Source organism: Protopterus annectens, chromosome 17.part0 (genome assembly GCF_019279795.1).
Source record: "Protopterus annectens isolate FY-2018-M chromosome 17.part0, PAN1.0, whole genome shotgun sequence".
Taxonomy (NCBI): Eukaryota; Metazoa; Chordata; order Ceratodontiformes; family Protopteridae; genus Protopterus; species Protopterus annectens.
The window spans coordinates 556,658,768-556,672,219 of NC_056751.1; the positions used below are offsets into that span (position 1 = coordinate 556,658,768).

The 13,452-nt window shown below is 39.3% G+C and overlaps 1 protein-coding gene across 1 annotated transcript in view; it reads left to right on the forward strand.

Moving 5' to 3' along the window:
* The first annotated feature begins 635 nt into the window (after nucleotides 1-635).
* Nucleotides 636-13,452, forward strand: part of LOC122791259 — a 120,761-nt gene continuing 107,944 nt past the window's right edge. The window contains exons 1-2 of the mRNA XM_044058931.1: nucleotides 636-846; nucleotides 4,302-4,400. Coding sequence (XP_043914866.1) covers nucleotides 4,313-4,400 — 88 coding nt within the window. The 5' untranslated portion in view covers nucleotides 636-846; nucleotides 4,302-4,312. The remainder of the gene's footprint in view (nucleotides 847-4,301; nucleotides 4,401-13,452) is intronic.

Here is a 13,452-nt window from a genome sequence, read left to right on the forward strand (position 1 = left end):
ATTTTTTTCTCACAAATTCGACAACCACTACGCCTGGAAGCTCGATCAAGCTGCTGAGAGAACCACGGCAAACTAGATCTGGGGTCAGGAAGGGATAGCAGGGGATTATGGGTAAGGGGAGGAGCTTGGAGCTCGCATCTTAGCCGGCTTGGATCCGATATGGATCCGATAACCCATAGGTTGATGGACAAATGAAGTTAACTACTTCAGATCTACCTTTTAGTACTGTCCCCAATCCCTCCTAAAATTGGTAACTTTTGTAGAAAAGGTGATGAATTACACTTAATAAATAATGACAATTAATAGAGCTATATGCTTCTTTTACTTCAGAAGATGCCTATCAGCTACTACTCTCTTATTCTGTCAATGTCTCAAATTAATAGTACTAATATTTAAAAGGTGTCTCTCGATTATTTCTGGATGGGTCTCTGACTCTGTTGAGATTTGTTCCCGACTGGTTGAAAGCTATTGTTCGTTACGTCATGAATATTTATAAGAAAGTGAAGTCTTCCCCGTTAGTTAAAATTTATTCACTTGCATTACGATATTTATACACTTACAGGTGGTAAATAGTTGGTAGTTGTGGGCGGGGTTCCCGTGCATTAAATTCCGACTGCAAAGAGTATCGAAAGCGAAGTAAAAGACTACGTTTCCCAGAATGCCACCAACTAGCGTAATAAAACGCAAGAGGTCGCAGTCCACCGCGAACAAATGTCTCTTGTACTGTGCAAAATAATGCTGCAGAGGAGTAGTTGTATCCTGTTTTGATGCCGAAAATTAAAATTGGAATTCCACGTTAGAAGCGCTGCTTCAAATCACATCGACCATGAGGACGACAATCATCAGGTAAGTAATAAAAGTTGTATTACTATTAAAACTTACTTTGAATGTGTTTCTTGTTTTCAGTCTTTGGACAAAAGTGGACGGTGCAGTAGTATTGCTTTTGCAGTCCGTCCAATTTTTTTTTCTTTTGTAGGCTGATTCGCCCAACGCCGGGCAGCACCCATAGTATGGGTCCGGACAAGAAATCTTGGCGTAAGCGAATAGTCGGCACACCCCAGAGGTGTGTTGTGCATGGTTTTGCAGGACCGGGTAACGGATAAGAGCATAATGGCAAATGGTGTTGTAAATGTGCAAGAGATGGAAGCAAAACGTGAGCCGTTGGATGATGCATCTGCGTTGCAGTAATAGCAGCATCAGTCCCTGATTAAACTAGTTGCCGTGCCTTGCACGAACTTTGTGTAATAGCGTGTCTCCCCTCTTCCCCCAAAATGCAACTTTGCATGTTGGTTCATTTTAGGCAGACTTGGACATTTCCATACTGCTCAACTTCTTTGCTTAATAGTTCTGGACAAAACCAAAAGTAATGTGATGACAGAGGCTTAAAATTGGGGACCTAATATTACTCTAATTCACTTTAAAAGTTAATAGAACGGGTATTCCATCAACTTGCATTTTATGCATGATAAGCGGTATGGAACTGCAGTGTCTGGCATAATAGCTAGACTACAATTTTCAAGGTGTTTATTTAAGTGACTTCCTTAATAGGCAAATGGGGCATGAGGGAATCAAACACAGAACTACAAGATGAAGTCCAAAAGTCATTTATAACCATAGTACTCGACACTAAGCTCCCAAAGAGTGAATGTATTTCTTGTTTTGTTGATATTGCTGCTTGGTCTCGTTGATGACTGATCAAGGATTTTCTTTTCTGCAGCAGTATGTAACAGAATTTGATTGGCATAGAATGTCTACATATGCAATGTCTTTTCAGTCATTTTTATTTTTATGTTATTGTGGAGATTTATATTCTGATCAGTGTGAAACTGGTACTGCATTTATGACCCTTGCATTTTTTTATTCTTCTTTTTTTGGGTCTTACCTATTCAGCCATCAATCTTTCCCACCACCTCACTTACCTACTTTTGTATTTCTGTAGAGATGTATAATAGAAGTCCACTGGGCTACGACTTTCAAAGCTTCTTGAGGTAGGACAGAATCTGCATCCTGCTCATTTTATTAACTTGGTGTTAGAAGTTGAGATTTTTATACATTAGGCTCCACTTACACTTTTTTTCCTACTAGATACATTTTTTTAAGACTATTTCTTTGTTATCTTAAGACTAAGCATTACTGAAGTAATGTAATTGATTGCAAAATGTAAGTGTTTAAGTACTTTGTGATATTTTGGGGGGTGGTTACTACTTTCTATCACATGACTTTTCTTTTTTCCTTCCCAAAACTGGGCAGCTGCTGCCACTTCACATAGCTTGTAGAGTATATAGTTTGTTTTGAAGTTTACCTCCTAACCGTAAGTATGACAGTGTTCAGGACACCTCATGCCATCAGGTGCTGTCTAGTGTCTTGTGCTGAATATTACTCCAAGTTAGCAGTAGTGTTTTATTGGACAGTATTGTTATAGGGGAAGTCAAGATGATGGGATCTTGGGACTTACCTAAAAAAATATCAAACTATTTTTAAAGCATTTCTCGATAGCAGACATGAATAAGGCATTTCATGTTTGGGCTGCTGCACTAAAGCATGTCAGCTAGTGATCAGTGTACCTCACACACAGAAGGCAAATGAAGGTAGATGGAATCAGACCCTGTACTCGTGACTACTAGAAACGTCTTATCAGCTTAATCTTCTTCACTGACTGCATTAAAGTTATTGTAACAACTTTAAACAACATTACTAGAAAAATCCCTGACTGTAGTAGTATGGAGTACAACATATTGCTTAAGTTTCTGAGTTTCTATGTAGAGATATATAAGGGATAGATCATGCCTGGGATTTAAGGCGTTACAGAATCATAGTCTGAGATAATTTAAGATTTAAACTGTACCACAGTGTTAAGAGTGTGAGGTGTGGTGATTTATTGTTCAGTTCTGTCCATTCATTCTCACTTGGTAGTTATGGGCAACTCATATAATGACCCTGTCAACACCCACCACCACCAGCCACTAAGTTTATTAGGAGAGGGGTCAGAAGTAGATTTCCAGGATATTCTTCTGTATCACACACACACACACACACACACACACACACACACAGTTTAGGAAGTTACTGGTCTGCCTATCACATGCCTTTAGAATATTGAAGGAAATGTGACCACCCAGACAAAACCCATGCAAACACTTAGAGGCTGTGCAGATGTAATAATTGTATCTTTGTAACCCCCCCCCCCACACACACACACACACAGATGTACAGTAGCAAGACCTGCCAACACCTGATGATATTTACGAATATTTAATGAATACTGGCATCATGCATATTCAGTAGGATGTTCAGCATGTCAGTACACCTTCCATCCTCAACCCCTTTTCAGTACAGCCTAATTTTAAGTGACTTAAACAATTTATGTAACCGTAAATATTCTTTATATAACAACACTATAACACAAAGCATCTGGACCGTTTCTCCCTAGGCCTCTGCTGAAAATAGGCTCTGAACTAGTCTTGGTTCGAATTTCCCTGTCAACAAATGTTAAATAAAATAAATAACTATAAACGTACTACAGAAGTAAATATACAACTGTTGCTACTTACCTGAAGATATTAATGGTGTAAGGTATGAATATGGTATAACGTGCAGTAGTAAAAATAAGCCATTGTCAGTTGTAACAAACCACATGTGGGAACAGCAGTGAATATGGAAAGGGGGGGAAAAGAGAGAAGTACTGTAAAAACAAACCAGAGGAAACACTAAAATACCAAGCAGGAGAACTACTGTAAAAACAAATATGAGCAGAAATGATGCAGTGGACAAGCTTTGCACACCTGTGTGTCAGGATGTATGCACGATGTCACTGGCAAATCTGCATGTCAGTTAATCATGCATCATTTGCATATGACATCACTCATCTGGCATGTCAGTCACATAGACCACTCCCACTTCTGCACAGTCCGACCGGGGTGGATACATGGATATAATTATGCTGTGCAGACTTGGCACCTAAGCAACTGAGAACTGAATAGGAGAGCCTCTTGCTGTGAGGTTACAGTGCTACCCACTGGACTGCATAGCAGCTCACTTTTACCATTGTCAAAAGTAGTGATATATGTAAATTTATAAGTTAAGCAATTTCAGCTCCCTGGAATGTGTTTCCACTATATATAAGACTGTCTAAAACTCTTCAATATTTTTAAGTGTCCTGTAGATTCCGTGGCAGAAGCAAATGCATTTAAAACAAACTTGAAATCCCAGCCTATGAATATGTAACTTTTCTATGCATATGTTTCATAATTTCATTATAATAAAAATAAACTCTTTTTTTTTTTGTTCTGTTCTTTGTGCAGGTGCCCACGGGATGGAATCCGCTGAAAAATGGTACAGTGACTTTATTGCACTTAAGCTGCTAGACAAAAAAACAAACTCGAAAAAGAATGATGCTGCAGGTAAGGAAGCATTTGCTGTCTAAACAAAATTCAAAAAGCACAGACGTATGATTCTGCCTTTCTATTTAGAAGACTTTGCAGCTGAGGTCCAAAGAACTAAAAGGAAAAGAGATCTGGATGCTTCCTTACTGAGGAGGTATCCTTTGGAAGAGACATTAAAGAGTTTTCACTTGCCCACGTTTTAGTTTCTTGTGCATGTTTAAGTTCCAATGACTGTTGTGGGGGATTGTAGGAGAAAAATGTGATTTTAAATTTCCAGTACTTGCGTTTTGTGCATATGTACACCCACCACCCACTAGACATATAGACTTATATGTTTATAAGTTGTCTAGATCAGTTTATAGTATGCTTTCATTGAAAGTGCTTTCTAAAGGAACAAGTAGAGATTGCATGATCAGAGTCTGATGATCAGTCGTTGCAAATTGGAACTCTCATATTGTTTGAAGCAGTGTTTGTGTGGTAAGAGATGTACCCAGACTTTTGAAGCTGTTGTAGAACTGACTTTGTTTTTATGGTAAATTATAGAACAAAAAAGCACCCAAAGAAATACACGAGGAAGACTCCAAATTTTGGAGTCTCCCTCATACATTTGTTTGGGTGCTTTTTTGTTCTGTGGTTTGGAGTTGCACCTTTGCCTGGTCTGCTGTGTTTAGTTTTGTGGTAAATTCTAATCCTGAGTACAGCCTCTAATTTTAAAGATATGCATAGTGTACTTTTGCCACAGAGTGTTTTACAGTAGTTAATATTATACCACCTGAATGTGTTTCAAGAAAGCCTAACTTGGGGAAAGGTATTTGCATAAAGGGCTGTCTGGCAGAAATATCACATTAAAAACTTGGTCTGCTATGGTACCACGCTTGCAAGAGAAACCTTCTCTTTGTTTTGTTTTACATTTGTTTACTGTGATAGTACACTGATCACAAGTGAAAATTTGCAGGTACTTTCTGGGTATAATAATTCACAAAAAAGAGTTCAACGACAGTTGTAGATATGTAACAAAAATTGTACATGAAGCAATTAATTAGATGTACCAAGAATTGTTAGAGAAATGTACCTTTTACTTACTTCATGGTGAAATGCTGTGGGGTAAGAGTATCAAGCACAGGTAGTAAGGTAAGAGGATGAGACCCATAAGTGATATGGCTGGCTGTGTGACAAGTACAGTTTGATTTTAATTTGGAGAAATGTATTAATCGTTATTTTACTTCTGTTCTAGTGTTAGAATTTAGTGCAATGAAGATGGGTAAGTGGGATTGTAGTACCTTTTAGGTGGTGGGGAGGGATTACCATATTTTAGAAGCAAGTATGGAGAAAGAGTAGTTGGTGTAGTGTAGCCTTGCTAGTCATGGGAATGATGGCTAGAAAATTTTGAAGATGAGACAGCCTAGTAGCAGGTCTACTGTGTGCTGCACGTGGAACCATTTTTTTTTTTTTTTTTTTTGTGCCTTTCTCATGAGAGGGTAAGGTAGTGATGAAGCAATATATTTTGTTTTCAATAGCTCACTGTTCAAAGGACAGGACAGTATGGATGTGCAATTTCCTAATTTCCTAACTTCTCTGTAGTCAGCTTGGTGAATATGGGCATCTTGAGACCGTGTAGAAATTTTCTTATGTTTACTAACAGCCACTTAATCTGTAAAGAAACTGTATGGGGGGAGGTGTGTACTTGCAGAATGATACTAGAGGCTAAACTGTTGAATACAAGCACAAGTCAGGTTGTCAAAACCCCATACACAGTTCCACACCTCATAGCACGCAACACGCGCACAGACTAACAAAGCAAATCTTCCTAAACAACGATCACCTACACTGACTGTTGACAAAGCTATGCCTCAGCAGGCCCAAAGGTACTCAGAAAAAAAAACAATACCTAACGCTACATATACAGTCAGTCTCAGTGGATCTCCAATCACTTAAGCCCCCATTTCAAGCAAACACTCTTCCCAGGACTGTAGCCTTAGGGGACTCCATTGTAAGACCTACTGATGCCCCTTTAACCAGGCCGAACAAGGAGGGCATAACTGTTAGCTGCTTGTCTGGAATGGGATCCATCCAGTCACTCACACATTCATGTAATTATGCCACATATACTAATACGATTCCCAAGTAGATGCAATTGACTTGAGTCATACCTGTCTTGTATTGCCCTTTTTAGGCTGGATAGAACTTTTGAATGGGGTTTATTGGCTAGGCTTGTGATGTTTTGTGGACTGATTTGCCGAGCACTTGCCTATGAACCTATGAGATTATTTGAAATTTCAGAAGGTCAAGCATAGCCATTGGAGGATGATTTGGTTAAGACATGCAACAGTATACAAGACAGCAGGTATATCAAAAGATAGATTCAGTAGCAGTTCAAAAGCAGAAATGGCAAAGAACATAGCACTAATAATGTGTAAAACTTGCAGGGGAAAATACCCTCTGATCTAATGAACATATAAAGGGCAAACGTATGAATGGTAAAAGGATAGTCCTATCCGAGACTGTATAATGTTGCAGCAAAGTAAAACTGTGCACTGTGTGCAAACCCAATAGTAGATGGATAGAATATGCAAAAGACGCAACTTCAAAATAGCGATTAATGGTTTAACAGAAACCTCATGGTCATAGTGAAACTAAAAATATTTGGAAACCAAGACAATAAGAGGTGTGCAAATGTGTTGATGCAAATAAGAATATACTAGAAGCAAGTCAAAATCAGAAACCTAAAAATAAGCATGCTTTTAAATTCAAGTCCATCAGTCTGCATTAATCTTAAAAACACGGCCTACCATGCAGTGGTAAAGGTATATGCTTACCATTTTAAAGCGGTTTCTAATTCCAAAACCTATATTAGTACAAATAAAGTACTGCACTGACAAAATGTTAATCCCTTTAAAGCAAAAGGGTATTGTTTGCTTAGCTACCTTCCAGCAAAAGCACTGGGCCTTATTTGGATCCTAAGTACCATAGGCAGCATTGAAAAGTAACAGGGTGGATAGCAATGCAGATTGTCAGTCCGAGTACCTGTCTGAAGAAGATGTAGAAAACTGGGAAAGTGTGAAGAGTTCGCAGGAAAAAGAAATGTGCAAGTATGGTAAAGTATGCATTCATGAAACAATCCCAGTGCCTGAGATGGAGGAAGAAGCTGAAAGAGTCCTTGGTGCAGAAGGTGAGACTATTTTTGGCAATTCTTGGGATAGTAGGGATAAGATTGATCCCCAAACCCACAAATTAACACATGCTGCAAGAATGGCATCACTATTCCAAAAGAAAATTACATTCTTAAAGACACAAGGCTAGATATTCCTAAGGGATCCATAGCGACCATATACAAAGCTTGTCCAAGTGCTGTTACAAAAACTTAATGCATTTGTATGGGAAAGCTATGGTTCTCAAACATCTTCAGTGTAGTAGAAAGCACTCTGAGCAAACATCATAGTACTAGTCTAAAGCTATTTAGATAGTTACTAGCAGTGATTAATGTGGGTCAGTTAGCAACCCTGTTTTCTATTTATGAGCAATGAATATTATAGATGTTCTCAAATACAATGGCATATATATGTGTTAGTGGATTGTCTGGGCCCCAAACACTGTTGTGGGCCACACTTAACTCTGCCCCAACAGCACAGCCATGCCACATAAATGAGACTTCAAAATAATACTGAGAGAACTTTAGTGGAAATTTGTTAAAGAAAAGAATCTGAAACAAATTATGACAGTAAAGAGTGATAGAATAACTGGAGACCATTTCATAAAGGAGTACTGGGAAGATATGAGGATATGTTTAATGATGTCTGTAGCACACTAGGATTTGAAAAATACACTAAGCAGGAGTCCGTTAGTCCATCCACAACCCCTTTTCCCCATTTTTCTCCTGGGATCGGGGTGTCATTAAACAGTGGCAATTCTCTAGTGCCAAGGTTCACACCTCTGGGTGGCTAGTCCTGCCGCGGTCACATTGTGAAGGCAGAAGTCACAGTATGAAAAAAAAATCATTAAAATGTCATTTTGTGCCCTTTGAAGACAGCTGAGTAGACATACTGGCAGTGACTTGAAGATGCATTAACTTTGCTGCTTGTAAGAACAGTGTGTAGAGGGAGAGGAAATGCAAGGTGTAACAAATGTGTAATAAGAATGAGATGAAAGCTTGCAGAGATGATTAGACAATTTCACCAAATTAGGTTTATGTAAGAGTAGTGCACACCTTCAGTTGTCTACATAGATTTCGCACACAGTCATGATGCACAGAAAACTACCTTACTATTCATGCCAGGTAAATCTTCCTTGGTACGAGTTTTAAACTGTGATTATGTGTGGTAAAATCACTGTGTCAGGTGCAGTCTATCTAAACAACTCTTTTTATCCCTGGATGGGGCAGACAAAAGGAACACTACAGTGAGATTGGAGGGCTGCGGGTTGACTGCCACTAACCAGAGTGTCCCACCATAACCAAAACTATTCATCAGTAAGAGCAAAACTTTTTTTGTGTTTTCAAATTTTCTAGGTGGTACAGGCTAATGAATTAACCATCTGTTAATAGCATCCAGTTAAAACAGTTGTGTATGAACTTGCCATTCATATTACAAAAATAACCACTGTTACAGGCTAATGACATTACAGAATGGATCATGGCCTTCAGCACAGGCAAGTCGTAGAACTGCAGACACTGATGGGAACACATTTGTATCCTGTGTGGAAATAAGTGTTAGCCATTCAAAACATCTGGGGATTTATCTAGCACACTTTTATGTAGTTACAGGTGTAAAAAGTTATGTTCCTGTCCAGGCCAGAATGAGATGACCAGATGGCCTAGTCAGACAGAGTTAACATGAGAAGACAAAAATGAAATCTTATACAAATGCCAAAAGGAAGCAAATATGCACAGCCTAAAAGTTGGATTGTGACACTGGGGCAAGTGGGCTAGAGCAAAGATTTTTGTGATTGACCGTCCTTATAGGTTTTAAAGGACAGAGGTCCCTTAGTCACCATTACAAGTGATGCACAGCTTAACAAGGCATTGTTCTTTTACATTGCTATATAAAGGGTTTCAAAAAGTGTGTGCGTGTGTGTGCATATGCCCTGTGATTAACTGGCATCATACATGTGATAACTAAGCCATGTGCTCACTGAGTGTTGGGACAGCTTCTTGCTTCCTCATGGCCTGAAAAGGAACAATGTGTTGAGAGAAGAAACAAAGGAATGAATGAGCATTTTTAAAATATTGAAAAAAAATTAACTTTTTGTGCAAAACGGTGCACTATTTCCAGGTTTGATGTTATTGTACAGTATACTTGTTCTAAGTAGATGTGTATATTAGATGAATCATGTTGCACTTTTGAGTACAGGAATTTTCCTATAGTGGCATAATTCCACTGAGTAAAAATGTCACTACTGTTGGTAAGGCATGCTCTTAATCAGCACCCCCCCCCCAAAAAAAAAAAAAATGTCCAAACAGAAACCAAAGCAGATGTATTGTGATGTTATAGCATCATACCTAAAATGTCATGATTTCTTATCCGAGAACTAATGATCTGTAACAACAACAATATGTCCTGGAAAGAATCCTAAGGGGAAAGGCTGGGTGGTATTCTCCAGAAAAGCGGTCTCCATCAACTTGCTTTTATGGCCAGAAGGAGTTTCCTGGCAAATCGGAAAAGTTTTATGACTGCATTACAGGTGAACTTACTAAGCACCTGTAGATTTCTACCTGGACATCTGCAGGGTCTTTGATATGGCCCCACACAGGAGGTTGGTAGGACTGCAGAGTTTATATACTGTATGGTGACATTGTAGGACATGTAGGGTTGTGGTGAAAGGGACAATGTGTGCAACAAGAGTTATTAGTGTATTACTTTAGGGGTTGGCTCTAACTCCGATTCTCTGCATTGTGATTGTTCACCACATGTCTTGAATCGACTTCTGATTAGAAACAGTTGGGGCAGTTGAGAGGGATGGGAAGAAACTCTGAAGAAGGGCTTGGAAGGATTGACAGGGTGGGCTTAAGGATGACAGTTGAAGTGTAGTTTTAAACAGATGTAAAAGTACTGCATTTGTAGTAAGCAAAACCAGTAAAACAAAATAAATTTCACCATAGGAACAGACCTTCTGCCAGCAGCCAAAGAAGCCAGTAAAGGTCCAGTATATCCAAGTAATCCTACAAATTTTATTATGAATGGTAGTAAAGTAGAAACGGACTGGGTAAGCGCTTTCATCCAAGAACAACAGAACTCCAGTGAAACACGAAGAACATAGTACAGTTGTGTACACTTACCATAAATGTAGATGTTCGAGTGTATTCACTGTTGCAGTCCTGGTTCCCCACCCTCCAGCCCTCTCTCTCTCGCTCTCTCTCCCCTTCTATATCTCTATTACTCACCGCATACAGGGCTTTTGGTATTTACCTTTTACTGGTGCTGTTTTTTCCCACCATAACGTAGCTCCCTATCTGGGGGGCCTCCTGACATTTGGGGCAAGAAAAACTGATGTAATGGCATTGGCTGCCTGTTTTTATACCCCGGATGACCTGACGTCAGTCCTGAAGTGACAGCAACTGACACAAATGCTAAGTCTTTGGTATTCAGGCAGATAACTCAAGTGTGATGACTGCAACAGTGATCGACATTTATGGTAAGTGTACACAACTGTACTTTCTAGTGGTGGTATATGGTTGTATGAGATCTTGAAGGGCTGGGGTTTTATCTGGTTCATGTAGTATTTTATGGGTGTGGAGGTTTTGCCTGGAGAATAGTATGTTATTAACTGCAGCCCAGAATTTTTGTTGGTTATTGGCTATTATTTATCTTGAATATTGTGGTAATTGATTTTGTCCTGTTTGTTTTTTTTTACTTTGTTACGTAGTTCTAGAAATGTTAGTTTTGTGGATTGAGATTTGTGTTTGTGGTATTGTTTCCAGGCTTTTATCCCTAGTTTTGAGACTGGAATGGCATTCCTTGCTCAACCAGGATGCGTAATTGGCTCTAACTCTAATGGTTCTGGAGTGAGCAATGCAATCTAGAATCTCTAAAAAAAAATTTTTATTAAATGAGTTGACTGCTTCATCTAGGGGTAGCTGTTTGAGAGATTCCCATTTACAGCTTTTTTAGGGCTGAGATGAACTTTTATGGGTTGAAGGATTTTTAGTTTCTGATTGTACGGTAAGAGGTGTGGTTACTTTGGAAGGTGCGGGTGCACATGGGAAAGGGTGAGTGGTCGCTTAGGCCATCTGGAAGACAGCCTGCCTGAGGTGTTAGCGAGGGATTGCTAACCAAAATCCAGTCAATGATAGACTGGCGTTTGGTAGTTTTGGCAGTTCTTCTAGGGGATGCGATAAGTTGTGTAAATCCATGAAGGTTAATGTGCGATGATGGGTTCAGAGTGGAACAGTCTTGCCAGTCAGTATTAAAATTACCCAGCAGGACTGATCTTTTGGGTATGCTTATACTTTTGCGGTCTCAACAACATATATTGCGATCAGGCTGGAGCTGTATGCATAGGTTTTCTCAATAATGACTAGAGGTTGGTGGTCTGTTTCAGTCTGGATAGGTCTACTATAAACATAATCATGAAACTTAGAGCTTTTGGCAATTGTGTTTGTATGTTCATTGTCGATCTGAGAAAACTACATTTCAGTTTGGGTGAGAGTTCTCGATACATAGGCAACAAGCTGACCCTCTTGAAGAATGACTGCACCTAAACCAAATTTTGAAGCATCAATGAAAAGAATAACTGGTTTGTGAATATCGTAGTATCGGAGAGTTGGTGGACTGGCAATTCTCTGTTTCAGGACATCAGATGCTCTTTGGTGCTGTTCTAACCAAGACTAGGATACATCGTTATGTGTTGGCTATCCAAGTGGTGCTGCTGGTTGGCTTAAATCTGGAATGAACTTGCCTAGGTAGTTAACCATGCCAAGAAAATGTTGTAAGGCTTGAACATTGTCTGGAGCTTGCATCTCAAGAATGGCTGTTAGCTTGGAAGGGTCTGGCTGTAGGCCTGAACTGGTAAATAAATGGCCAACATAAGTAACTTCTCGTAGCCTGAATTTGTATTTCTGTGGATTGATCTTAAGATTCACTTGACATGTTCTTTCCAGAACCTTCCTGAGGTTTCTGTCATGCTCAACTTCATCATTGTCTCCTACTAGTATGTTGTCTTTTATAATAGCCCATGGATACCCAGAAAACAATTGCTGCATTGCACGTTGAAAGACTTCACTTGCAAAATTTATCCGAAATGGCAATCTCAAAAGGTCTGTACCTGCCAAACTTAGTTAGCAGTGAGGATTTCTTGTCAAGCAAAATTTGCCAAAGTGAAATCTTTGCATCTAAGATGGAAAAAACAGTGGCATTTGGCATCAGAGCCTCAACTTCTTCCGACTGTATACATTGGATGATGAGGTCTTTTTTTAGTGGTTTGTTCAAGTTTCGTGGATCAGCACATAATTCTGATGTCATCTGAGCTTTTCTTATGAGCTACCACCATGGAAGATACCCACTCAGTTGGTTCATCTACTGGACAAGTGACACCTTGTTGCATCATTTTATTTAGCACGGCTTTGACTCTGTTCAGCATAGCTATTGGAACTTTCTGGGCTTGCACAATAACTGGACTGACATCTGGGTCTAACTTCATAGAGTATGCAACTGGAAGCTTGCCTAGGTTGTCTTCAAAAAGATCAGCATATGTAGAAAAATTATTTTGGGCGAAATTAGAGAAGTGGTCTTTCAAGCTAACATGATGGACTTCCTTATTAAATGAAAGCAGTCCTATTCTCAAACTGTCTCTGAGCCCTAATAATGACTGGATGTGCCCTTTGACCACATAAAATAACAAGTCGTAACGTCTCCCAGCAGAGTAACATGAAAGCACTACTGAGTCTTCAGTTTGAATTTCTTCACCATCATAAACAACAAACTTTGCACACTTTGCCAAATCAAGACTTTTACCAGCACATAATCCTAGCAAATGTTTCTGCTGACATAACATTGCAGTTGGAACCTGTGTCAGCTTTGAGCTCTTTGGGTTTCCATTTATCCGAACAGTACAAAATACTTCATTCTTTGCCCTTAAA